This window comes from Rattus norvegicus, chromosome 7 (assembly GCF_021556685.1).
Source record: "Rattus norvegicus strain SHRSP/BbbUtx chromosome 7, alternate assembly SHRSP_T2T, whole genome shotgun sequence".
Taxonomy (NCBI): Eukaryota; Metazoa; Chordata; class Mammalia; order Rodentia; family Muridae; genus Rattus; species Rattus norvegicus.
Window position 1 is genome coordinate 62,096,339 of NC_141540.1, and position 25,153 is coordinate 62,121,491.

A 25,153-nucleotide genomic window follows, 5' to 3' on the forward strand; every position below is an offset into this window, starting at 1 on the left:
GCTATTTTTCCTGGGCCAAATGACTCAGGTTCATTCAGATTAAAGGACTCCCATTAGTGGTCAAGTCTTTTGTCCTTGACCATATAATTAAAACAAAGGAGGTTACAGGCCCTGTGCTGTGATCTGAGGGATGTATATAAATGTTAATAGAGATCGCAAGGTTATTTCTAGTGCTGAAGGGTAATTTCAGGCAAGATATCACTTTGTGTAAATAGCCCAGAGGCTTCCGTCAAATTCCCATTAGTCCAAAATTTGGCTAAATAAATGCTAGAAGAAGTGATTACAGTTTTGAAGGACTGCAACGGGGATGTCGCCTGAAGAGGTGGTGATCACTCTTGTGGGATCTTAGGGTGAAGAAAGGATGATTAAGTGGGCAGTGTCAGATTAAGATTGGGCCGCCAGGTCTCTCGCCTGGTACTACCTCCAGCCAAACCCTTCTCCAGAGATTGAGAAGGCCAACAGACAAACGTGATCATCTCATCTGAAGACAAGCCCTGTCCTCTGAACCATCAATAAGAGGTCTCAGAGCTAATGTCAGGTCCAGCCTGATCCCTTTTGGTATTTATTCCCAAAGGAAGTCACCCGGAGGGATGGCTGCAGGATAGACCTTGGGCGAGGCCGCCCTTGTGTGCTCTCATGGCTGTCCCGAAGTGAAAGGAAGACTCCTCGGTGGAAAGGAAAGACAGTTGAGACACCGTACAAATTTCCCATTCACACTTTTCCCTGAACTCTGAAAAGAATAGGAATGGGTTTGCAAGGACAAGAGAAAGTAAGTTAGTTGGACCACCTCACAATGTAGAATAATTGATTTAATATTATCTGTGCGCCATAGGACACAAGACTGCTGGTGGTCAGGCTTTGACTCTGATCTTCTCTCCTTCCCTTCAAAGAAAGAGATGAGGGGTGAGAGAAGGGCAGGGTGGGAGGCTTTGTGCTTCCTGAGGTTGGGGCAGAAGCTGGATCACAGAGCAAACAGTTACTCATTTTGTTTCAACTGGCGGCAAAAGCTAAGGACACGGTCGGTCGAGCAGGCCAGCTGAGTAAGCCTGGAAGGGGTGGTTCTTTGTTCTATATGCATCTGGAATCAGGTTTTAGGCTGCACACATGTGTGTGGGTTATTTCCAGCGAGAAGAGAATTCCACAGCTATGATTCTGAAACTACTCTCTAACTTGGCATTGGTATCTGCGTGTGCCCTCTCTCAAAACTCTCTAGGCAATCCTATGTGCAGATGGCTTCTTGTTCTTATTAATGCTGTTTTCTCATCTTCAAAATCTTCACATTTATTTGTGTGTGTGCATATGTATGTGTTCATATGCATGTGTGTTCATTGTGTGTGTGCATACGTGTATATGTACGTGTGTGTGCGTACATGGTTCATGAGGATGCACACATGCCATGGTGCACACGTGGAAGTCAGTGGACAGCTTTTTGGAGTAGGCTTTCCTCCCCACCATGTAGATTCTCAGGATGGAAACTCAAGTCTTCTTGGAGCTGGGTAGCAAGCTCCTTTAACCCTTAGCTCTCTTGCCAAGCATGCTTTCTCTTCTTGCTACTACTAACACCCACTTTCAAATCTGGGCTCTGAGGAGGCCTCCCATTTTGCAGCTCAGTGGAGCTGGTCAGCCACCGAAGGGAACCAAGCTACTTAAACACGCTTCAAGAAGAGACGTGAAGAATGGAGACGCCCACTGACCTAAGCTATAGGCAACTTCTGCTCATGAACCTAAACTTTAGATACGACCAGTGATGGGGTCCCGGCAGCTGCAGAGAAAAGACAGCAACAAAACCTACAAAAATACCATCAGATTACTGCTTAACCGTAATAGATAATTGCCAGAGAACAAAATATGAATTATTGCAGACTCTTCCGTAAATATATTGGAGGGTGGGATAGAAGTAAAAATATACACGGCTTCCTCTAAAGTTGGTAGACAATAGCCTGTGTATGTTATCGTGAAGAGCGGACTCGGGAAAGAGTCATTAGTGAAAACAGCTGGAGCCGGTCATCTGTGGGGGATGGAAAGTATGTTTGAGAAAACTAGTTTGGGTGTGAGCTCGCCAGCCCGAAACCACATGTATGAGGTGTTCTAATAAGTATTCTACGCTGATCCTTGCCTAAGTGTACCCAAGTTGGTTCACTGGGGACTAACTTCATGCTCCCTGCCTACAGGCAAACAACCACAGCGTATTCCTCCTCACACACTCTGCAATTTGGAGCCCTTTATCCCCTGTAATCCAAAGCCACTGCATCTAGGGCAGCCGATCCCCCCAGGCTAGGATGGCTATGGAGGACGGATTATCAGTGTTTCTGGGTTCCTGCACACAAAGGCTCAGGTATCCCTGGCTGCATTACTGAGGGCAGAGCCTGTGAGTGAGAAGCTGTACAGTAAGAACGTTTCCGATAAGAGGCTGACTGTTTAAGGGATGGAGCTTTCCAGTTGCCACCGGTGACCATGAGCTCTGGTGGGCTCTAAGTGAAAACCGGAAATCCAAAGGGATGAATTGTTAAACTGTCCCGCAGACTCCTGGGAGTTCGCCCTTGCATCCATTTGTATTTCTTTGCTGTTTATGTGCACGTACCTGGCTCCCCATAGGTAATGAGAGGTTTTCATTCCCCTCTCTGCTTATCCCTTAGTTACATACCAGCTGCCTCACCTGAAATGTGAGGACCAGGGAGAGGCTGCTCTGATCAAAAAGCACAAAGGCCCAGAGCCAGAGAATTCTCGGAAGACAAAAGTTTTTAATCCAGGTGAAACAGAGAGCTGTCCTATGGGCCAGGAGGGTCAGCTGCTAACCACTGCCCCACGCCCCAGGCCAGGGTAACCCAGTTCCGTTTGTCTGGGGCAACAGAAACCTCCAGTAGCTTTGACTTCAGCCAGGTAGCTCATGCTGGTCATAAAACCAGCAATCTCTGGGTGGGGCTGGAAAAGCACCTGGAGAGAGCACAGCCTTATGCTGTTTTACCAACCCCACCCTTTTACCCCTCCCCAGCCCCACCAAGCAGCCTCTGCTAGGTCTGCGAACCTTGGCTCAACTTAAGGCTCCTTCTCTTTCATTCCACTCTCCCAACCTTTCCCCAGAGACAAATGGGGAAAGAAGATAGTGTGTGGTGTTTGCCTAAGTCAATATTGTCAGTTGGATGCTGCTGGGATGGGGGTGGGGGTGGGGCTGTCTGAAATCCTGTTGCCAGAGAACTGTTGACAGGACAGAGACCCAAGGGTCTGGATCCAGTTCCCAGTTTTACTTTCTCTTACTTCCCCAACTGGTCACTGCTGGTTATGCTGGGACAGTGCTGAGGTCATTCCTTAATGAATGTTGAAGTCATTTAAGCTTTTTAAGCCTCTGTGACTCCTTATTAAAACTAAGGAGACTAAGATGGATCCCTATGAGTTTGAGGCCAGCCTGGTCTACACAGTGAGATAGAACTATGTAGAGAGACCCGCTTTCAACCACCCTCCAACCCCCTCCCCAAAACCTAGGGAGACTAGAGTGTGGTGCATGAAGAGTGATAAGTGTTCATTAAAAATATTTAACTGGTAATTTTTGAATTTTAGTGAAGTACTAGTAAAGTAGTTCACTTGATTATAGTCATCGCCATTAAGGGACGTTGTCAAGCTTCAGTATTAACTTTGGGACCTAAAGATTGCTAAGTGTTTCAAGCACTTGATAGGCACCGGGTCCGGCTGAGAGTTAATTCATTTTGTGTTGGTTGTAAAAGCCATACCATCTCTTCTCATAAGGAAAACAAAGCATCGAGGCATTAGTAACTGGCTCAAAGTCACACAGTTAGTGAGAGGCAAAGCAAAGAGCTCCCAAGTCTTCGTGTTCATTCAGAACGTGAATATAAATGCCCAGCGTTCACTCTTACTAGCGTCCGTAGTTTGTAGTTCTCTGTGCACTTCCGGGTAGGTGTCCCTTAGTCTTCTGTATGTCCATACACACTCAAGCCTCCGCACGCCAACTGGGCCTTATAGCTTAATCTGGATGTGCAAAGTACCTGCAGGGTGCTGAGCCAAGGTTCTGTAGACCTAGCTGAAAGCTGCCTTGGTGGGTCTGGGGAGGGGTATAGGGGTGGAGTTGGTAAAGCTCTGGCACATGGCTGTGCTGTCTCCACGTGAGTTTATAGCCCCACTCAGGAGAGGGAGATAGCAAGTGTGTGGCTAGTAAGAATGCATCTGGAGTCTCTCCTGCTCGGGGTGCTTGAGCGCAACCACTAAAGAAAGCAGTTCAGGAGGAAGGGAAATCTTGTGAAATCCCTTAAAAGAGACCATCTGACAAGACTTGAGGAGCAGAGATGGCTTGGGTGTTTGGGGTGCTGGTAAATGAACACTCTGAAAATACAGGTTTGAATACAGAGCTTTTTCTGAGACTCGTCACAGGCCAAGGATGGATGTGTGCCAAGGAGGTCACAGCTGTGTGGGAGAAAAGGCACAGGGGTAGATTAAGATGGTCCCCTGTAAAAGTTTTGCTGACTGTGCAACCATGGGCAAGCTGTTTACCTCGATGATCCTGCATCTGCTTCTTGTAATGGGGATGCTCAGACACCTTATAGGAGGGCAATATGGGGCCCAGACATGATGGCATGTCTTGTCCTCAAAGTGTATCCACAGTTGGGCAGCATCCGGGAACTGTTAGAAAGGCCTTCTTAGAGGAGCCCCACTGAATGAATGGAGCCTGTTACAGCTCGGGGCTCCCTTTCCTTTTCTACACTGCCAAAGACAGCTTTAAGTCTTGACAAGCTGACTAGAGTGGGAACCATATGCCAACCATCCAAGTGGGTTATGGCTAGAGAGCAGTTCTCTTTGCTCAGTAAAGGACTAGTTGAGTGCCATTGCCTTACAAAATGGGAAAAACTAATTTAAAAAGAATAAAATGCAAAGTCACATGTAAAAAAAAAAACTATCTGGTGCTAAAGCTGGATCTGAATGAACCAGAGTGGACCTGGAGTCTCTCCTGCTCAGGGTGTCTGAGTATAACTGCTAAAGAAAGCAATTCAGGAGGAAGGGCTCGCCAGCCTCGGTTGTCTTATAAAATCCCTGCTAGGTGTGAAAGAAACATAATAGGTATTCCATAGACAGTGATTAAACTGAGCATACACAGACACATAAGCACTTGCACACATACACGACAGAGACACACACTCATAGACACATATACTGCATGCGCACATACCACACACAAATATACATTCATACATGCCACACACATACATGCACATACACATGTGGATACGCATGCCCATATTCACACACACACACACACACACACACACACACACACACCATTATTCCTTCTTTTCCATGTGATTTTTGTCATCTCCTTTTTCCATGACCTTGGTCAAAAGTTAACCATGAGAAGAACTCATGTTTTGATAACTTGTCATTGTGTCATAACAAAAATGGCGTGTTTCCATCTGTCAATGGCTATTTTCAAAAACGTTTCTTTGCATTTCAAAACTGCTTTAAGTCGTGGTGCTAAATTTGATTGATGTTACAATCAGTTCCAGAAAGTCTATGACTAAGACAAGAATAAAAACAAAAAAACAAGAAACCTATCATGTGTGCATGTGGTATTAGTGCCCAGATTTAAATCATTGTGCATTGTTCTGAAACTCCAAAGGGCAGAGACCTGTGCAGTACAACAAAAAGAGAGAGAATCTTGCAAGTGGAGAGCCTCTCAGTGGGAGAACCGTTCCGTAGGGTCTGTGTGCTCCTCTGGAATCATGGCGTTTTCTATTGCCAAATCTGGACCCTTCCAGCCCAGGAACACTGGGAATAAGTTAGAACCAGGTGTGTCCTGGGATTCCTTTGTACTGGCTTTTGTTCCACCTCAGTGGTAAGGTTACAGAAGACACTGAGAACAGGGGAAATCTGGCAGGAGATGCCATCCTGCTCACATTTAAGCATTTACATTATACTCCATATTTAACCTAGGATTTAAACACAACTGTCCTTGGGTGCATCCCCGGGGTCCTTCCTATGAAAGACCAATGAGTTCATCTTACTGGAAAAAGCAAGGGAAGACCCATCAGCTTGGATCTAGAACAAGAAGCCGCTTCTCTGGGGGAGACTTGCATAACACTGACTAATGCAGCTGTCAGATGGTCCCTGGATCCAGGCATCTTGACTGTTCTTGAGTGTGATTCTCAGGGAGACGAGGCTGCTAGGAAGTCTGCCTCAGGCCAGGTGCGGTGGGCCTGAGGCACTAATGTCATTAGTTCACTGGTGGTGGTGGGAGGGGCAGGCGGAGCGCATACACAGGCTGCAGAAGTCTCCTCCTACGGTCAGCTGAGAGCAAGCAGGTACTGTAAGTGTCTGCTGTGGCATCTTTGGTAGGTACCGGTGGATGAGTCACTAGTTTTGGCAATGGTAGTGACGCGTCACACCACAGCTAAGGACAGACCATTACACACCAATGCCAAAACCTGGGACTTCTCAGAACCATTGGAGGTAGGTCTGCGCTGAGACTCCTAAGCAGGCCACATCAAAGACAAATTGGAATCTTACAATTCTGTGAGGCCATGAGTGACCTTTCTGCTCCTTACCCTCAAACCCCAGTTTAGCAGGATCCAGAAAGCGACGGATGAGTAGAAACATTAAGTTTACGGGAACACAACAGGAGATTTTATGACTCAAACCACCACTCGGTTAGGAGTACCTGTCTCAGACTCATCAACTAAGAATCAATCCACCCATTGTCTTAGCCCAGAGGTTCTCAGTCTGTGGGTCGCAAGAACTTTGGGGCTGTAACTCCTATATCCTACATATCAGATGTTTGCATGATGATTCACAACAGTAGCAGATCTACAGTTATAAACTAGGAACAAAATAGTTTTATGGGTGGAGGTCACCACAACATGAGGAACTGTATTAAAGGATCGTAATGTTATGAAGATTGAGAGCCACTGCCTTAGCCAAACCTCTCCAGAACCATGTGCCCCATTTGTTATCTATGCCATGGACAGTGTCAGTCAGGATACTTACCTGGTTATCTTCCCCACTGCTGGGATAGAGAGTACCTGAGGAAAACAACCTAAGAAAGGAAGGACTTCTTTTGGAACACAGTTCAAGGCCACAGTCTGTCAAGGCAGGGAAATCATGCCGGCAGGAACTTGTGGCATCTGGTCATAGTGCCTCCACTCCCTTCTTTTTATGCAGTCCAAGACTAGCCTAGGGAATGGTGCTGCCCACTGTGAGATGGATCTTCTTACCTCAGTTAACCTTATCTAAATAATATATTTCAGGCAAGCCCAGAAACACAGGCACTTCTAGATTCTGTCGAATTGATATTAGTTATCGTACCAACCCTGTCTTATATAAAATAGAAACAATGCTAATTTCCACCTCTCAGAGCATGAAATTAAGAGGCTGGACTGAAGACGCCAATGCTTTCTGCAACTTTCTCCTCTTAGAGAATCTGTCCACTACTTAATCCTGCTTGCACAGGGCAGTCATACAGACCATGTGACCCTTTTAGGTGGCCACAGCTGATTAAAGCCCAAGTCAGATTTTCTTTCATAGAATTTGAAGCCTGAAAGACATTGGCCTTGGGGAACCAACTTGGAAATGAGCGGGACCTTGGGGTCTGGGCAACATTTTAGGATAGCCATAATGGATACATGCAAATATTGAGCAGAGAGACTTGGTATGAGCAAGAATAAACTGCCCAGATAAAGAGAAGAAGGCAAGTTGCCATGTAGCCCCCAAAGGAGAAAGAGATGGGAGTGAGCCCCTAGTGGCTGTCTACTGCTCCACGTGAAGTTGAGCTATACAATAATCTACATTAAGTGTGGAATCCTTTCACATGTTTGTAGGATAGGTATTTGTTCCTTGAAGAAAAAATAGAAAGAAAACTGTAAACTGAGAAACACTGTGCAGACACAATAGCTTTATCCAGTTTTCACAGCAAACCTAGTGATTAGGAGGAGGGACAGGTAAGCAACCCAGTCTTTGAGGCAAGAGCAACTTCATGAACCTTCCACACCCTGCAGAGCAGCGAACACTCAGAAACAAGGTCTCAGGAGCTGGGAGCAGCCGCCGCACATCCTGTGTGGGAAATGGTCAGCCTCGATAAAGGCTTGCATTCAGCCTAAGTCTTCTGGCTACGTGCCAAGATCTAAATTCAATCCGGGCTAAAGAACAAAACAGCCATGGTGTAGTGCATCTCACTGCAAAGTCTCAGGGCATATCTAGCGTAGACATCTGTCTTTCTCCTAACTCTGCCTTTGGGATGGCCTCATTTTCCTCCGTCAGGGAAGCGGTGCACACGACACTAAGGTCCCAGCCACTGAGGCTGCTTGATTCCTACAGCACAGGGACACTTCTGATTGGCCTAACTCGAGTCTAGTGCTTGCACCTGAGCTAAGCGCTGTCGCCCAAGGACTACAGTTTCTTCCTCGCTCGGGTGGGTGATGAGTTCTCGTTAGTGAGTGGATGGGATTGGCCTCGAAAGTTCACAGAGATGGAGACCCAAGATAGTTCTGGAGACAAGAAGCAGGGTGCTTCCACCACAGAGCAAGGAAGCCACGCTGAGGGGCTTTTGCGGTCCCTTTGAGACCTTCTTATTAGAGCACTTAGGAACAAATGAACCTCCCGCAGCAGGAAAGACGTTTCTATTTTACAGTGGGAAGCGTGACTGGAGACCCATGCATCCACCTTGCTTCACTTCCGCACCTTTCATCAAGCTTCTTCCACCGGTGAATGAGTCACCACCCCCAGGCGGGGCTCCCCACCCAGCGTCGTCTCTCGCCAGCTCCCTGAGTCACCCATACTCCACCCAGTACACTGTGTTTTTCTCACAGTTTCCTGGGATCTTCTGGGAGGGTTGTAGGCACTGGGGGAAAAGGTGCAGTGTCTCTAGAAGCAAGAGACCCTCTCCCGGAAGGAGACAAGCAGAAGGCCTGAGCAGGGTGGGTAAGGAGAAAATCGGTTTATCAGTCCTTGCTGCACTTGAAGTCTGTTGGTTTGTTTCCTGTGACTTGGGTCAAAGCCAGAGTTCCAAACACCCTAAGCATAAACCCTACTACCGCTCAGCCTTTAAAATCAGAGTCTTTATTAAACAAGCAGGCTTGTGTGAACTTCCCTTTTCCCCGACTCCTGTGTTTAAAACATAAGCAAACACCTTTATCATCTGGTACTCGACAGCTCAGACATTTCTTCCTGCTTGAAGTCTCTCCTCTTCCATCTTCTGCATGTCCCTGAGAAGCAGCATTTATCTCCCTACCCCCACTCTCAAACAGCACAAAGGCCAGTGCTAGGGTGTCAGGGTGTTGTGTGTAGGTATCTGGCTATCCCACAATGCCTCAGAAGGGTCAACCAAGCTTAGCAGTTCCCTAGTACCTCATACAGAGCCCAGCATACAAAGTCATGCATAGGTGTAGGGGAGCGAACAACTTGCAGAACAGGGGAGGTAAACTGCGTGCAGTCGGGTCTCTATATTCATTGAGGTGTTTCATTAATTTCTTCTTTCACTTCTAGGAGCTGCTAAGAGCAAGAAGAGTCCTTTCCTTATTCAGTACCATCTTGAGTGGCTTCTCTGTCATACACAGTTCTAGATACTGCTCTGGAAGCCAACATCGTCCACACTCGACAGGAACTGTTTCTGGGTAACTATGGAGGATGGCAGCCGAGAGAACCGACAGTTCACATCAGTGGAAACACCACAGCAGCGTGATTACTGACCGAGGCATTCAGAGTTGGAACACAATAGGAAACATTGCTCAAGGGTTTCGAGATCAACGTGCGACCAGTTCCAATGCCCACGCAGCTGCCCTGCACAGAAGTAACTGCAGCAGAATAAATATAAATGAGGAGAGTAATAAACCGTAGCTGGCAGTGCTCGGGAATCTCAGCAGACAGGACATTTGATTCGCCATAGTTTCTACTGGAAGTCTTAAGAGAGTTTTTTGCTTTTAATACGCCTTGAGGAAAAAAGAATACTAACCTCTTAATACAAGCAGTAATAACATAATAATATTTTGATCCCAAATATTAGCAATTAAATCCAATCCCAGGGGAAGACAGAAGTGAACTCTGGTGTGTGTGGGTATGCTCTCTTTCCTTACTGCCCACGCATAAGAGGACAGTGTTTCAATGGATACGTTCGTTTCTCATTAAATGTTAGTTAATCGTTATTATGGTCTAGGAAACATATTCTCTAGCTGAAAAAGATCGCTCATGGACTCGTAAGTAGCTTCCCTTTAACAAAACAAACGGAATCTTATTTTAAAAGGGGAGAACCCTGAGCCTTATTTACTTCTTCAAGCTAACACTTCCAAATAACACTTCCTGTATGCACACAGTCCTTCCTCTTTACAGCGAAGTTCTGCATAGATATCCATTTTCTCCCATGTTTGCAACAACCCTAAGTGGTAGAGAAGACTATTACCCGGCTGATTAGCCTTGAGGAAGCAGGACGCACAGGAGGCAAGTGACTTATCCAGGATGAGACCAGTGATAATTCCTTGAGCCAGGACTAGCACAAACAAGCCATCTGGCTCTGAGCTTCAGTTGGCCTCCTGATTATTTCGCATTCAAACATAGAGTCAGCTGGGTGTCACTAAAAGCTGGCTAGAAAGGTCAACTCTGGTTAAGGCACGTTATCAAGAATCTTTCTGAAATATGACCTCATTTTATATTTATGTGGGGCCATAAAGAAGTTGAAGGATTGAGACTGTGATCCTTGGCAGCTGTCCCGTTCTCAATTGTATGTCATAAGAACTGACAGAGACTTTTGGGTCCGTGGAGGCCAGCCAAGAAGGGATGGATACATCTTAGCAACAGTGTTGGTAAACTGGCAGACTCTGAAGCCGAGTTTCTACAGGCTTTAAACAACCTCTCATCAAAAATGCACCGGATTCTAAATCCTCGGGTGCTTCTTAAGAGCTCAGCTGGTCCTTTAGAATCAGACGCAGAAATCAATGATGCGTGCCCTTGAAGACTTTTAGCTTTGCCAAGTGAAGACTTTACTGGAGTGTTCCTCTGAGTGAGTCTGATGGTTAGCATTCCTGAGTGAGCTGTTAAGCTCCAGGACAATATAAATAGAAGGAACTTAGTGGCTGGTGACAGGAGACTCATCTCTTCTCCGTCCCTCCTCACTCCTCCCCCACTCTATATCACGACTTAATGGCCTCTAATTAGTTTACAGGTCCCAAAGAAATACCCCTTACTCAAGCCATTAGCGTGTTAGTGGTTTATTTGGTGGGTCAATATCTAAGTTGGTGGTCTCTCATAAATTCTAAAGAGCCAAGGAGACAGAAGAAAATCTCAAGGGTAAGTGATATAACGGAGTGGATGGGGATGACATTTAGCAGAGAGAGGCTGGCTCGTTTTTTGTGCCCAGAGAGATAGGAGGCAGGAAGGATTCTCTGTGCTCTCAAGTCGCAGGGCGGTGAGATCACACAAGAGATCTGAAAAGTGCTAACAGAATTGCTGATTTGGCTCTTCTTTTGAAGTTCACTAGATTCATGACTTATTGTACCTCTGAGATTCTATACTAAAGATGAAAGTCATAAATCCTGTGGGAGCAAGGCATCATGGGTCAAACCTCTATTACCAGAACCTGGGCGCCTAAGGCAGAAGGGTCACCAAAATTTCAGGCTAGGCTAGATTGTAGAATAAGATTCTACTTTATTTTTTTTTCTTTTTTCTTTTTTTCGGAGCTGGGGACCGACCCCAGGGCCTTGCGCTTGCTAGGCAAGCGCTCTACCACTGAGCTAAATCCCTAACCCTGAGATTCTACTTTAAAAAGAGAGCAGGATGGATGGGTCAGAGGTGAAGAGCACAGGCTGGTCTTCCAAAGGACCTGGGTTCAATCCCAGCACTTACACGTCAGCTCACAACTCCAGTTGTGACTCTAGTTACAGGGAACCTGTTACCTTCATCTGCTCTGCGGAATTCTGCACACACATGGGGCACAGAAATTCACACAACTATACCTACCCACACACATAAAAGTCAAAGATAAATAATGTTAAAAATTGTATGGGAAAAAGAAGGGAAATCTAGTAAGAGTAACCTACCTTTTTAAAAATGTTTCCTTCTCCTTTTGTTATTGTTGTTGGAACATTGGCTGTCTCCATCCCAACTGTTATAGATGAATTTTTGTGGTTCTGTTATTTAAAAAATCAGATAGCTTTCAAAGTCTTAAGGGGTCAGTGTTTAGCATTTGAATACGTGGCGGCAGCAGACCAAGCCCCAACACTCACGTACCTTTATTAGAACTCACCAAAGTTATTAGAATCGTACTTGCTCATATTGGGTGATTGTTTTATAATACTCTATTCGGGGGGATTAATTAGGTTGATACACAGAATCTCTGACCTTAAGCAATAGGCGAAGAAGGGAGTTAAGATACTTTGAGTACCTTGAAACTTAAAACAGGCCTGAAATTTATTTTTCCAGGCTAAAGTTCCACCATGGTCTCAGCAGTGGCGTTTAGGGAGTGTATGGTGCTTCTACTCTAAGAATGCCTCAAAAGTAAACTTATTTTACTACAGTTACACTGCAGAAAAATCAGAATACAGAAAGTTTCTATGAACCCATTTCCCAGTTTCCTTCTCTCTCTCTCTCTCTCTCTCTCTCTCTCTCTCTCTCTCTCTCTCTCTCTCTGTGTGTGTGTGTGTGTGTGTGTGTGAGTTGTATTCATTGCATTGAACCAGTGGAAGGCATCAGTGTGTGAGCATTTCTCTTCCTTTGCTGTCTGCCCTTGAGACAGGGTTTCTCACCGGACTGGAAGCTCATCCATTTGGCAGTGCTGGCTTGCCAGGAAGCTTGAAGGATTTGCCTGTCTTGATCCCCCCAGGGCAGTTAACACATGCATGCATCCATGCCTGGCTTTCTGTGTGGATGCTGAGGACTGGAACACACGTGTACAGTAGGCACTCTTTACTCCAACCTCTCCATACCCACCTCTCCCGTTAGTCACACTTTATATGACAATGCTGCACTTTTCATATTTAAGTAATTTTGACACCTCATTACTAGCTAAAAACCTAGAATTTCATTTATACTTTATTCAGAACCCCTTTGGAACTAATAACCTTTTCCATTCTTGGGGCCCAGACAAGCAAGATGCCATATTGAATTTTAGTCAACACTTCAGAGAGACATGTCTCTCTCTGTGTGTGTGTGTGTGTGTGTGTGTGTGTGTGTGTGTGTGTGTGTAATGTATATGCTTTCAGGACTCATCTCTTGTCCTCACGGATCATGAGATTGAGAAAAGCTGTTAAAGATGTTTTAATTACTAGAGGCTAAAAGTGCTCAGCTGGAAAGCCAGTCACCCTCCAGCATGAGGAGAAGCTGAGGCAGCAATGGTTCCCAGTGGACGATTCTCAGCTGGACGGGCACTTCAAATACAGAACCTCCCAGCAGCAACTGTTCACCCAATAACCGATGTCAGTGTGCCAGAGATCACCAAACGTCTGTTGACTGCGTAGAGTCCTTTCCTGAGACTTTTAACACTCCTCTGCACATTTTCTGTGGGGAAAAGTGCTTCGAGCTTCAAATGGAGGTTAATGCAAAACAGTACTCTCTTTATAGAAACTGCCTTAGGGTCAGCATTACTGATCTACAGCAGACATGGAAACTGCCCATGGTGTCTGCCACACAAAGGTCTGGATAGACATAGGATTTATGCAGAGACAAACATTTTTTTTTTTTTTTTGGTTCTTTTTTTCGGAGCTGGGGACCGAACCCAGGGCCTTGCGCTTCCTAGGCAAGCGCTCTACCACTGAGCTAAATCCCCAACCCCAAACATTTCTTTATGAGAAAAGTCAAATCAGTGGGTCTGTCTCCCATGGCCACCACCTGAGTCTATTAAGACAATGGAGTCGAGTCCCCGGCATCAAGTTGTTGTGGTGTCGAGCTGATGCCACAGTCGAGGAGAAGCAGCTTTGAAGGTGAGTATAGGAAATGGGGGGACCATGGAATGTTGCTCCCAAGGATTAGCTACCTCTCCTGTGCTGCCCAAGGGCTATGCAGTTAGTAAAGGAGAAGCTGTTTTCAAAATTCAGAAAGGAAAATTAAACCTGACACGATGCAAATGCCTGTGTTCTGTGTGTAGTTTGGGTTTGGGTGATGAAAATGTCTCATTATTTGTGTATAGTTACTGGGCGCCTTGGTAATCCCACTGTCATCTGTCCAGTAGTCTTCAAGGACTTCAAGAATAGCCAGTGTTTACTTAGAAACCTATCTTTGCTGTCTTTACTTCAAGCTTTCTTATATCCCCAGTCACCTGATCCTCAAATGACGTAGGAAAGTTAAGGATCCTGTCTAAGAAGACATGGATAAAGCCAGGATTTGAACTCCAGAGTGAGCCGGTCAGCCACGGAATCTCAGCTCCGAACCCATCACTACTCGACACTCCTTTTGTGCTAAGTTTATTTCAAAGTGCCTCTGAGTGATCAAGTCTTCACTAGATTGTCAGGGTCACAGTATCCATATGACACATTTTTCATAGTAATCTCAAAGTAGAGGTATTATTACTCTCGATGACCTTTGTGAAGATTAAAAAGAAAATCAAAAATCAAATATCCTCATTCTCACTGACCCGCTGACTGGAGTGGCTTAAAGGGAAGCCTGACAGTGCACGGCCCTGTGCTGTGGACTGCAGTGTGTGATGATTGGCCCTCAGCTTTCTAAAAGCTAGCAGCACAATGGAAACTGATCAGGAGGTGGTTGCCACCAAAAGATGGCCTTTCTCTCATTCCCTGTTCCCAAGATAAGAGCCTATGCCACCCTGCATGGAGTCCTGGGGACAGTGGACAGAAAGAGGAAGGAAAGACAGTTGTAGGCGCCGGCATTGACATCCAAGGGGATGCACCATAAGGCAGAACAAGGCTCTGGAAATAGGGACTTCTGTCACCTTCACACAGAAAATTCTGTATGTTTCAAACTTAGCAAAGGATTTCATTATTGAGCCAGATTTATACTTTAATGTGTGTGTGTGTGTGTGTACGTATATGTGTACTCTAATGCTTACATATATGTATATGTAAACACACACATATATAAGACACTTGCATGCATACAACAGTTTGCCTAAATTCAAGATCAGCATCATTCATCCCCTCCCTCAGCTCCACACCTCCCCAACCCTGTCACAGATTCTCTATATTTAATGGGTCCAAGTCAATGTGGTCTTTCTTCTCAAAAGCCTAAAACTGCAATAAGCCCGAGTAAGACTAGACAGGCTTATTCTTTTTTTTTTTTTTTTTTTTTTTTTTTCCGGAGCTGGGGACCGAACCCAGGGCCTTGCGCTTCCTAGGTAAGCGCTCTACCACTGAGCTAAGTCCCCAGTCCCGACAGGCTTATTCTGACCTCACAGCTTCTTCCATAAGAGAAGCTGTGTCTTCAGAGACACCAGAAAAATGCTTCCTTCACAGTCGTGACAAAAATCAAACACCGTATTTTCTCAGTCCCTGGCAAACACTTTATTCTCCTCATTAGAAGCCGTTGGAGGCCAAACCTGAAAGGGTCCTTCAGAAAACGATGTGCTCGCTTGACAGAGAAGTAAACAAAGTTGTGAGAGGAAATACCAGCTTCTGTTAACTGTGTCTCTCAGTGCTTTCCTTTGGTAACGCCCTCAAACTTGAATAAATTAGTTACAACGTCGATAGAAATAAAAAAAGTAATCTGTGAAGAAAATCCCAGCGAAAAAAGGGTCTGTCGAACAGTCGGCTAAATCCTGTGGGAACAGGAAAAGAGAAAGTTAATGTAAGGAGTATAGCGTTAGTGTTTCTAACGAGAGTTTAATTTCCTACTGAAAAGAAAAAGGGAGGGAAAAGCTTGCTTACTGGTGCAGCTACCCGGAAATGGTACGCGCTGTCGGAGAACGGGGCCACCGGGAGGCTCCAAATGTGCTGGTATCCCTAAGAGATGAAGGAGAGACGCCCAACTTACATCACGTGTTACGACTCAGTTGGGAGAAGGTCGGGCCAGGGCGGCACACCCTTGACAACTGTAGGATATAGGTTCTATGACAACAGCTTTTGATAGTGTCACTAGGACAGTCCACGGTCTCTTAAGGATGCAAGGCAGATGCTCAGCCAAGCGGGATGGCCAGGGTCAGCTAAGAAGGGGCACTGGCATTTGGTTCCAGGCATCCTTCCCTCAATAGGGAGCAGGGGCTGGTGCAGCACTGAACAACTTCTGCTGGAACCAGGACGTGACGTTAAGGAGCCAGAAAACATTACCTGTGTCATCTGAGCGTCTTCTCCATGGCTCTGGGTTCTTTCCCGTTGACTGTGGAAACATATATTCCCTAGCGTGAATTTGCACTGGAAGACTATCAAGGGCTCTGTTGTGCTTCAAGAGATGAGGAAAGAGGGTAAAGGCAGTTAGTAGAGTCTACTGGGCTACGTTTTGATAAGAAGATGAACTAACTGGTGGCACAAAGCTAATCCTCCCTGGGGCCATGGCATAGTCAGGAATGGGCACCATGACCAAAAGCAACTTGGGGAGGAAAGGATTTATTTGGCTTATGATTCTGCAGTGCTGTTCATCATTGACAGAAGTCAAGACAGGAACTCAAACAGGGCAGGAACCTGAAGACAGGAGCTGATGCAGAAGCCGTTAAGGGGGAGGGGTGCTTATTGGCTTGCTCCCCATGGCTTGCTCAGCTTATCTTCTTATAGATCCCAGGGATGGCACCACCCACAATGGGTTGGGCTCTTCCTCATCAATCACTAAACAAGAAAATGCCCTGTAGGCTTGCCTGTAGTCAGTTTTATGGAGGTATTTTCTCAGTTGAAATTCCCACCTCTCAGATAGCTACAGCTTGTGTTGAGGTGACATAAATCAAGCCAGCACATTGTAAAACAGGCATTTTGTCACTTAATCCTCAGGGCCAAGAGACTCGCTGGTACAGAAGGAGGCTGACCCTCCAATGACTAACGGGCCACAGGGTTCTAAGCCTGGAGTCACGCCTCTAGCCCCTGCATCAGAACATCTTGTGTCCACGTGTTGTTGTTGCTTTTGGATAAATCTCTTCTCTTTCCGCTGGCAGCTAAAGTTACATTTACCCGAAGCCCCTAAGACTCTAGATGCTGCAAAGCCCTGGTTTGGATTGATCGTGTTTGAAATGGCACGGCAGGCACACATTAGCAATGATCTGGAACGGAGGAGAGAGTACAGGTGGGGAGGAGCTAAGAGGGCGTAGTGCTTAAAATTGTCAAAGAACTACACTAAAAAAGAAAGGAAGGAAGGACAGAGGGAGGGAGAGAGGAAAGAAAGAAAGAGAGAGAGAGAGAGAGAGAGAGAGGAAGGAGGGAGGGAGGGAAGAAAGAAAGGAAGGAAGGAAGAAAGAAAGAAAGAAAGAAAGAAAGAAAGAAAGAAAGAAAGGAAGAAAGGAAGGAAGAAAGAGAGAAATCACCAACTTATAAAGTTATGAGGGCAGAAGACCTACAAGAAGGAGTGGCTAAGGGGTTGGGGATTTAGCTCAGTGGTAGAGCGCTTGCCTACCAAGCGCAAGGCCCTGGGTTCGGTCCCCAGCTCCGAAAAAAAGAAAAGAAAAAAAAAAGGAGTGGCTAAGATTCATCCTTTGTTTGTTTTGCACAAATGAAAAAAACCTGCATTCTCAGCTGAGCGCTTCCCTCGGCCTCAGGGAATCTTCTCAAAGACACCCAGTGGATCTGACACTGCAGATCGCACCAACCCCCGAGTCTGCTGTCTGTTCTCAGAAACACACATCCATGTGAGAGGACGACTTTCTAAATGAAGCACAGCAAGGGATCAACAACACTCAAAATAAGATAGGAATGATTATAACAATATATTGTTTAAAATGTAAAGGAATTGTTTGTTTCTAGAAACTTCCATTCAGTATCTTGGGGCCATAGTTGATCATGTCACCCACATGAAGCTGTGGATAAAAGTGGGGACTGTTACATGCGTTTGATTTAGTGGTCTAAGGTGATAAGACTCTTTTATTTTTTATTTTTTATTTTTTTTGGTTCTTTTTTTTCGGAGCTGGGGACCGAACCCAGGGCCTTGCGCTTCCTAGGCAAGCGCTCTGCCACTGAGCTAAATCCCCAACCCCAGGTGATAAGACTCTTATCGGGTGTTATAATTTATAATTGTGTTTCCTTCCACTGAGAGCTGGGAATGAGAAAGGAAGCGCTGTTCCACGGTACCTAGGGGCGCCGGCGGACGGCACGCCTGTGCTGTTACCCTAGTACACTTAACGGTCACTTGATGGACTGTGGGTTCTAGGTCGTGAAACTGCAGCTGACTTTCCACAGCATGCAGTAGGGTCAAGTGTGGCTACCTCTGCGATGAGCAAATAAGAAGGAAGGATCTGACGCCCAGGGGAGACAGAAGAGACAGAGGTGACAGTGGCGACGATGGAAGAGAGGAGCAGAACCTGGGGAGCCAGGGAAGGTGGAGAGACTAGGAGAAAGGAAAAAGAGAGAAGCCGCAGGAGCAGGGGGTAAGACTGCACTGGAGAAAAGGAATAAAGCCCTTCCTTAAGAGAAGCCTCTTGCACAGGTTTGAGTGAAGTGGATTGGAAGTTATAATTAAAGCATGGGATGACAAGACAGATATGTCAGTACACACCTAGAATCCTGGCACTCAGGGAGTAGACGCTGGAGGACTGAGTGCCAGGCCAGACTGAGCTACACTGTCTGAAAATGCCCACGCCCTGGACATGAGGCTCAGTGGTACAGCCCTTGCCTAACATGCTTGGGTTTGGTCACACCACACACACACATGCACATGCGTGCGCACACACACACACACACACATACACACACACATACACACACACACATACACACACACACACACGCACACACGCACACACACATACACACACACGGATTCTGAGCTACAGAATGATTAAATTATAATATCTGTGAGTTTTAGAGGGATCATAGCTATTAAGCAGGCTATTCTTCATTGACCCCAACTGCAGGTCAGGAAGGGGCACTGTCTTTACACACATCCTCTTACAAGATAGGCAAGAGGATGGCCGGGAGCTACACATGAAGCACACTTCCACCACTTACTAGCACGTTGTTTACGTGTGATATGTATTCACACATGTGCATCGGCCAGAGGTCAATGCTGGGTGTATTCTTCTATCGCTTTCCACCTTAGTTTTTGAGACAGGAGACCTCAGGCTCACCCAAGGCTAGACCAGCCAGCCAGTGAGCTCAGGAGTCCTCCTGTCTCTGACTTCGCAGTGCTGGGCTTACAGACAAGCACTGCTGCACCTAGCATTTTACGTGGGTGCTGGGGATTGAACCTGAGTCCTCATGCTTGCGTGCAAGCACTCTACCGACTGAGCCATCTCGTCAGCTCCAGAACACGTGTATGACCTGAGCGCCCTAGCCTCCCTCTGGCCAAGCACGAGCTAAGAAGGAACTCATCCTGAGAGGGTAGGATTGTATGTCCCAGCACTAATGTGCGCACTAGTTTACAGGTAGTCAGTGATCAGCTGATGGCAGTTACTAATTTTGTCATTGCTAACAATTTCTCGTCACGGCTCTATGTCCCACTGCATTATGTGATATTATAGGTGGAGAAACAGTAGCCCAGAGATGGTGACTGTCTCTCGCGTGATCCTGAAATGAGGAAGTAACAGACAGAATTTGAATTCTGGTCTGCCCAGCTTAAAACTCGGGCTCATTTCTTTTCTGCCCTTAAGCAAAAGAAAAACACCTACATTTGTATTCCCACCGGGATGTCACCAAGATGTTCGGCTCCTACCCAGGGGCCACGTTAATACTGATGCTCCTACCTCAGTTTAAAGGAGGCTGTCAGGGAGCACTGCAACCTGTGAACTTCCTACAAGGCAGGAGTGCGGCTCCCAGCCCTCCCAGCCCCTGAAGGAGCCTGGATGATCTCATCTCTTTACCCTCTATCACTTCACATGGACTGACAGCACTTTATCTCCTAACTGGCTCAACAATGACGGCATTCAGACTTACTGTTGGGAGAAGGAGAAAGGGCCATTGTTTCTTACAGCCACATACTTACTTGATTTCCAGAGAGAATTTGACATTGGTGGGTGTGTTCTTATTAACAGGAATGTTATAATTATAATGGCCAGGCCTAATTTTAGAAGAAAATAAAATCACAAGTCAAAATATGCTCCAAAAGTTTCGAAAAGGATTTTTGACATATACCACGTAGGACCATAAACTGCAAAATAACATCATAAATTTAGGAAGTTGAGTTTAATCCCCTGTGTCTATGGTTTTTCAGAGACAAACTCATCCACTGTCAGAGTGAACTTGGCTTGTGCTTTAATATAAAATATGGAAAGTCAAATCACAAACCAAATATACAGAATCAAATGCACAGGAAATGACTTTGGTCACAGAGAGACAAATTTCAGGAGAAAAATGAAGTAAACGTAAAATCCACTTGGAAAGGCAACATGAGATAACACAGCATAAACCACTCTCCCTTTAAAGACTTTTAGCAGGAAATGTGTATATTTAGAACCAAAATCAGTTATAATTATGATGGCCCTGATTACCGTTCAGGGATGGAGGAAATTGTAAGGTAGACTTGCTTATCCCTAGGTACACCTACCAAATGAGAGATGCTTGGAGGCAAGGAGGTGTCCCACTGATTGCTGCTGTAATGAAACCCTCAGCGAATGACATCTGTGCAGTTAATCAAGCGCTCCCTCTGATTGGTCTTCCCATGGATGGCATGGGGAAACAACACGAACCAGATAAGGGGGAGGTGGGAGAACCAGCCATTCCAGAGTCTCTCTAAATGATACTAAACTGATTGTCAAAATGTGAAAGGAAGGATACAGGGAGCTGGGAAAATCCAGCATTTACAATATTTAAGAATATCAAAACATCCCACTGTGAACCTTGGATGTGCACAATTTTTATTTATCATTATATTTTTTAAAAAACTAAAATTAAATGAGTTATATACCAAGATACATTTTTTATAAAAAAGCACAATACATTGTGCACCAGGAGTGTATTTAATTTTCGCTTGTCAATTAAATGTAAAAAAAACTGAAGAAAAACTTTACATTATTGCCCCCACACACACACACACACACACACTGATCAGAGCCTATAGCTCAACTGGGAAGCTTACACACATGCAATTCCTTTCCTGTTGTGTGCCTTCCAGTACCTGCTTCTTCTCAGCGATGGATACTAGCCTTTCTTTCAGGGAGAAATGAATCTGTGAGGATCAACATTTTGCTTGAGTCTAGAATTTGGACCTGAGTCATGTGACTCATCTTCCTGATGTCATTCTGTCACAGTAACTAGCTAACATCTGTCTGGGATGCTCACTAAAGCATGTGTGGTCTACAGAAAACCCGTTAGCTCACACAAACTGCAAAACAGAGATAAATAAAACTGACTTCTTAGTGCCAATGCGAGAGTTCAGGGATCATAAAGAAGGCGTCAGAAGTCACTTCTAAATACACGCTCTTTTTATAATGCAGGAACATCAACTTGAAGCCTAGTCTATTGGGTTGAAAAAGAGAACTGTGCCTGAAAAACCCACAGGTCGCATGTGTGACTCCAACTGAAAGGAATGCCTTGCTTGCCTCTAGGTACCCAACAGGTACATATGAAATTAAGAAACACTCCTCATGTTGAATGTCTACAGTTTTCATTTATGTTTGCTGCAGCCACGGTGTTCTCTGTGTCTAATACATCACTGCCCCGAGTGTGTGTGTGTGTGGGAGGGGGGTGTCACACACTGGGGATAGATGTTATATCTGGGCAATTGTTTGTCTCCTAGAATCAAAGCTGAGCTGGATTTCCACAGCAGTTAAAATAACACCCTGTGTTGTTATACAAACGTCAACTCACTCCAGTCTATCTGGTGTTCAACATCAACTAGCCCCTCCAAGCATTGCTGTGTGACCCCGAGGGTACTCTCTGTTCCCCAGGATTTGGCTTTAGAGGTAGCCATTAAACGAGAAGATAGGAGATCAGGATCATGGGGTTTGCAGTTTATTGGCACGTGCTAACACCCACCATTTGTGATTCCCTCATCTTCCATGTACCCAATGTGCTTTTAGTAAAGGAACGGTGTAAACACACATGGATTTCAACATGAAGCTGTGGTTTTCATTCCAGTCTCAAAAGTACAATGCTGACTGACTCCCAGACGCAGTCGGAGCATCGTGGGAGGCTTACCCACCCGCAGTGGAGCATTCTGCTGCAATACCGACGGTCTATCGTTTGCTGGATTTCGATGATCTGAATGGAAGCGATGGTTGTGTCGATCCCTGGATTAAGGAGAAAAGAATAGCAACTAGATTAATAGAGAAAAGAAAATAAACTCTCATGCAGGGGAAAATGCTGTGTCCCTGCTCAGTCCCAAACTACAGAATGGAAACCAAGAAAGTCCCAGACAAGTCAGAAAAGGAGGGAAAAATCTGGGCAAGGCTTTTGTGCTTGTTTGGGGGGTGAGCCATTGTAAGACATTTTAAGAGATTGTTAATACAAATCCTGGCTCCTAGAAAGAGTGGCCTCACATCCAAAAGAATTTCTGGACTACAGAAGTCCTGCTAAATTGGAATTTCCTAGAGATAGGGCATGCGAACTAAAAATACAGTCAGAACAAAAGAGGAAGGCAGGAACTTCAAAGACCTTATTAAAATCCTGGAGCTTAACCACAGGTTATCTGGCTGCAGGTGACCAATCCAAATGCTTCATTAATGTTCAAGCTGACAAGGATTATAAAACATGGCCACCCAGGTACCCACAGTGCGTGTGTGTGTGTGTGTGTGTGTGTGTATGTGTGTGTATGTGTGTATGTGTGTATATCTATATGTGCATGTGTGTATGCATGTGTATGTGTGTATCTGTATTTGTATGTATATAAGTGTGTGTGTATGTATGTGTGTGTATGTATATCTATGTGTGCATGTGTGTATGCATGTGTATGTGTGTATCTGTATTTGTATGTATATAAGTGTGTGTGTATGTATGTGTGTGTATGTATATCTATGTGTGCATGTGTGTATGCATGTGTATGTGTGTATATCTGTATTTGTATGTATATAAGTGTCTGTATGTATGTCTGTGTGTATCTATGTGTGTCTGTGTGTGTGTCTGTGTGTGTGTCTGTGTGTATTTGTATGTGTTTGTATGTGTGCGTCTATGTGTGTATATGTTTGTGCATATGTATGTATACGTGTATGTCTGTGTGTGTCCAACTTTGTGTTTATATGTTTGTGTATCTGTGTGTGTCTATATATGTCTATATGTGTATTTGTGTGTGTGTGTGTGTGTGTGTGTGCGCACGCGCCTGTATGTGTCTGTATGTGTGTCTGTGTATGTCTGTGTATGTCCATGTAGGTGTTTGTATGTGTCTGTATGTGTGTCTGTGTATGAGTCTGTATGTTTTTATGTTGTATATCTGTGTGTGTCTGTGTGTCTGACTGTGTGTCTATATGTATCTGTGTATGTTCCTGTGTGTCTGTGAGTGTGCCTCTATGTGTGTGTGTGTGTCTGTGTGTGTGTGCTTGTGTATCTGTGTGTATGTGTCTGTCTGCCTTCCTGTGTGCTGGTGATGGGTGGCAGGTGGGGTGGCAGGTAGTGTGGCTGTCACGTTGTTCCTGTTTCTCACCCCACTAATGTTCCTAAGGCTGTGGTGCTGCCTAGTCCCAGAGGGCAAAAGAGCGTCACTTAAATGTCAACTTACAGTCACTCTCCCAGTCTGGGCTGATAAGTGCATTTCTTGTCAGGAACGATTTGCTTTTGTTTTCTGAAGAGTAAAGACATCTGTCAGTCAGGATGATAGAAAGCTGACTGAGATGAGAGTTGAACACATCCCCACCCTTTCCCTCTCCCACTGTAACACCCACACCTATCCCATTTCTTCTCTATCTAGTTTATTCTTGCCCTCACCCAAGGGGTCGTCTGTTACGGGAAAGTCACACCCACCCCAACACATGTCGAAATCCCAACACTGTCCTCCTCAGAATGCCTCTCTATGTGGAGATATGGCCACTAAAGAGGGGATCAAGAGGCTCCAAGGCAGTTTAGATGGGTTCTAGTTCAATCTGACAGCTGTCCTTTTCAGAGCAGAGACTGCAGGGAGACACACACAGGCACAAAGAAAATATCATTGTGGGCCTAACAAGAAGGGGGCCTTCTGCAGGCAAAGGGAAGACCTCTAAAGAAACCAGATTTGTTGACACCAAGATCTTGGACCTCTAGTCTCCAGAACTGTCAACCCCCCCCCCCCCAAATATCTGTTGTTTATACCATGGTGTTGTGACATGGCAGCCTGAGGAAATCACACGTCATCCCAGAAGTCCTCAGAGCTCACAGATAAGCCCCCTCCCTCCCTCGCACCCCTGGTGCTGAAGCATGCACTCCAGTCAGTGACACACATCAGCCCCCATGCACAAGGCACAGTGCCTCTGGGTTACCCTTAACTTTGAATATGTCTTTATTCCTATTATCTTCTGGGCCCTCCCGGGACAACTTGGATCGAATTAGGGAAGCATTGTTCTCTGATTAATGAGAAGCTAATGGTAGTTATATTTCTCATCTAGATCTGGAATCAAAAATGTTGCTAACCAAAGCTGTTAGACCTATATCCCTCAGGGTCACCCTTGGCATGGTTTATGCAATATTTGAACAATGGAAACATGTCACTAGAGGGTGTGGGTGTGGGGATACATCTGGTGACAGAAGACTCGTAACTCCGGGGACAGGCCATTCCTCTGCTGGGCAGGCTGAAGGGTCCCTTTCAGTGAGTTGTCATCTCTCTTCCCGTTCATGTATTTTGATGCCAGTTCTACTTGGGTGAGAACAAGCCCCAAAGGCAACAGCTGTGCCCAGCCCAAGCCTGGTTCCTACGTGGTTGCTGAGGGTCAGATTTCTTCATCTGTGAAGATGAAAATCATTACAAACTGACACTCAGAATCCAGGAACGAGGATGAAGCAACCACGTGTATGTTGCAGTCTGATTTCTGACCTATCCTGGAAACTCAGAGGACAGTAAAAAGGAGTAATCCATTGAGAATTCGGTCCAGGTATCACTGGGCCATGGAGTCAAGGGTGCATGGTTCCCATTGGCTTTCTCTTTCTTGGCCATTCCATGGCCCCTCTCCTATATAATAGATCCTATTAAATTAAATAGCATGGCTCAAAGGGCATAGAGTGAGTAGAAATGAAGGAAAGTAAGTAGAAACAAACTA

General features: G+C 45.4%; 1 protein-coding gene and 1 long non-coding RNA gene across 4 annotated transcripts in view; one reads left to right on the top strand and one right to left on the bottom strand.

Annotated features, from left to right (window-relative positions):
• The window catches only part of LOC148004687 (uncharacterized), a 40,168-nt gene extending 30,035 nt beyond the window's left edge, over positions 1 to 10,133 (top strand). For both annotated transcript variants that reach the window (XR_015625327.1, XR_015625328.1), the window contains exon 4: positions 9,478 to 10,133. This is a non-coding gene — a long non-coding RNA (uncharacterized LOC148004687). The remainder of the gene's footprint in view (positions 1 to 9,477) is intronic.
• A 5,059-nt stretch (positions 10,134 to 15,192) lies between these two features.
• The window catches only part of Myrfl (myelin regulatory factor-like), a 117,021-nt gene continuing 107,060 nt past the window's right edge, over positions 15,193 to 25,153 (bottom strand). Inside the window, exons 20-25 of one of the 2 annotated variants that reach the window (XM_087557914.1) lie at positions 23,647 to 23,709; positions 22,138 to 22,225; positions 19,981 to 20,055; positions 16,194 to 16,305; positions 15,795 to 15,869; positions 15,193 to 15,685 (exon numbers count right to left, since the gene is read on the bottom strand). In XM_087557914.1, coding sequence (XP_087414040.1) covers positions 15,599 to 15,685; positions 15,795 to 15,869; positions 16,194 to 16,305; positions 19,981 to 20,055; positions 22,138 to 22,225; positions 23,647 to 23,709 — 500 coding nt within the window. In that variant the 3' untranslated portion in view covers positions 15,193 to 15,598. The remainder of the gene's footprint in view (positions 15,686 to 15,794; positions 15,870 to 16,193; positions 16,306 to 19,980; positions 20,056 to 22,137; positions 22,226 to 23,646; positions 23,710 to 25,153) is intronic. The other variant, NM_001432407.1, reaches the window with a different exon arrangement.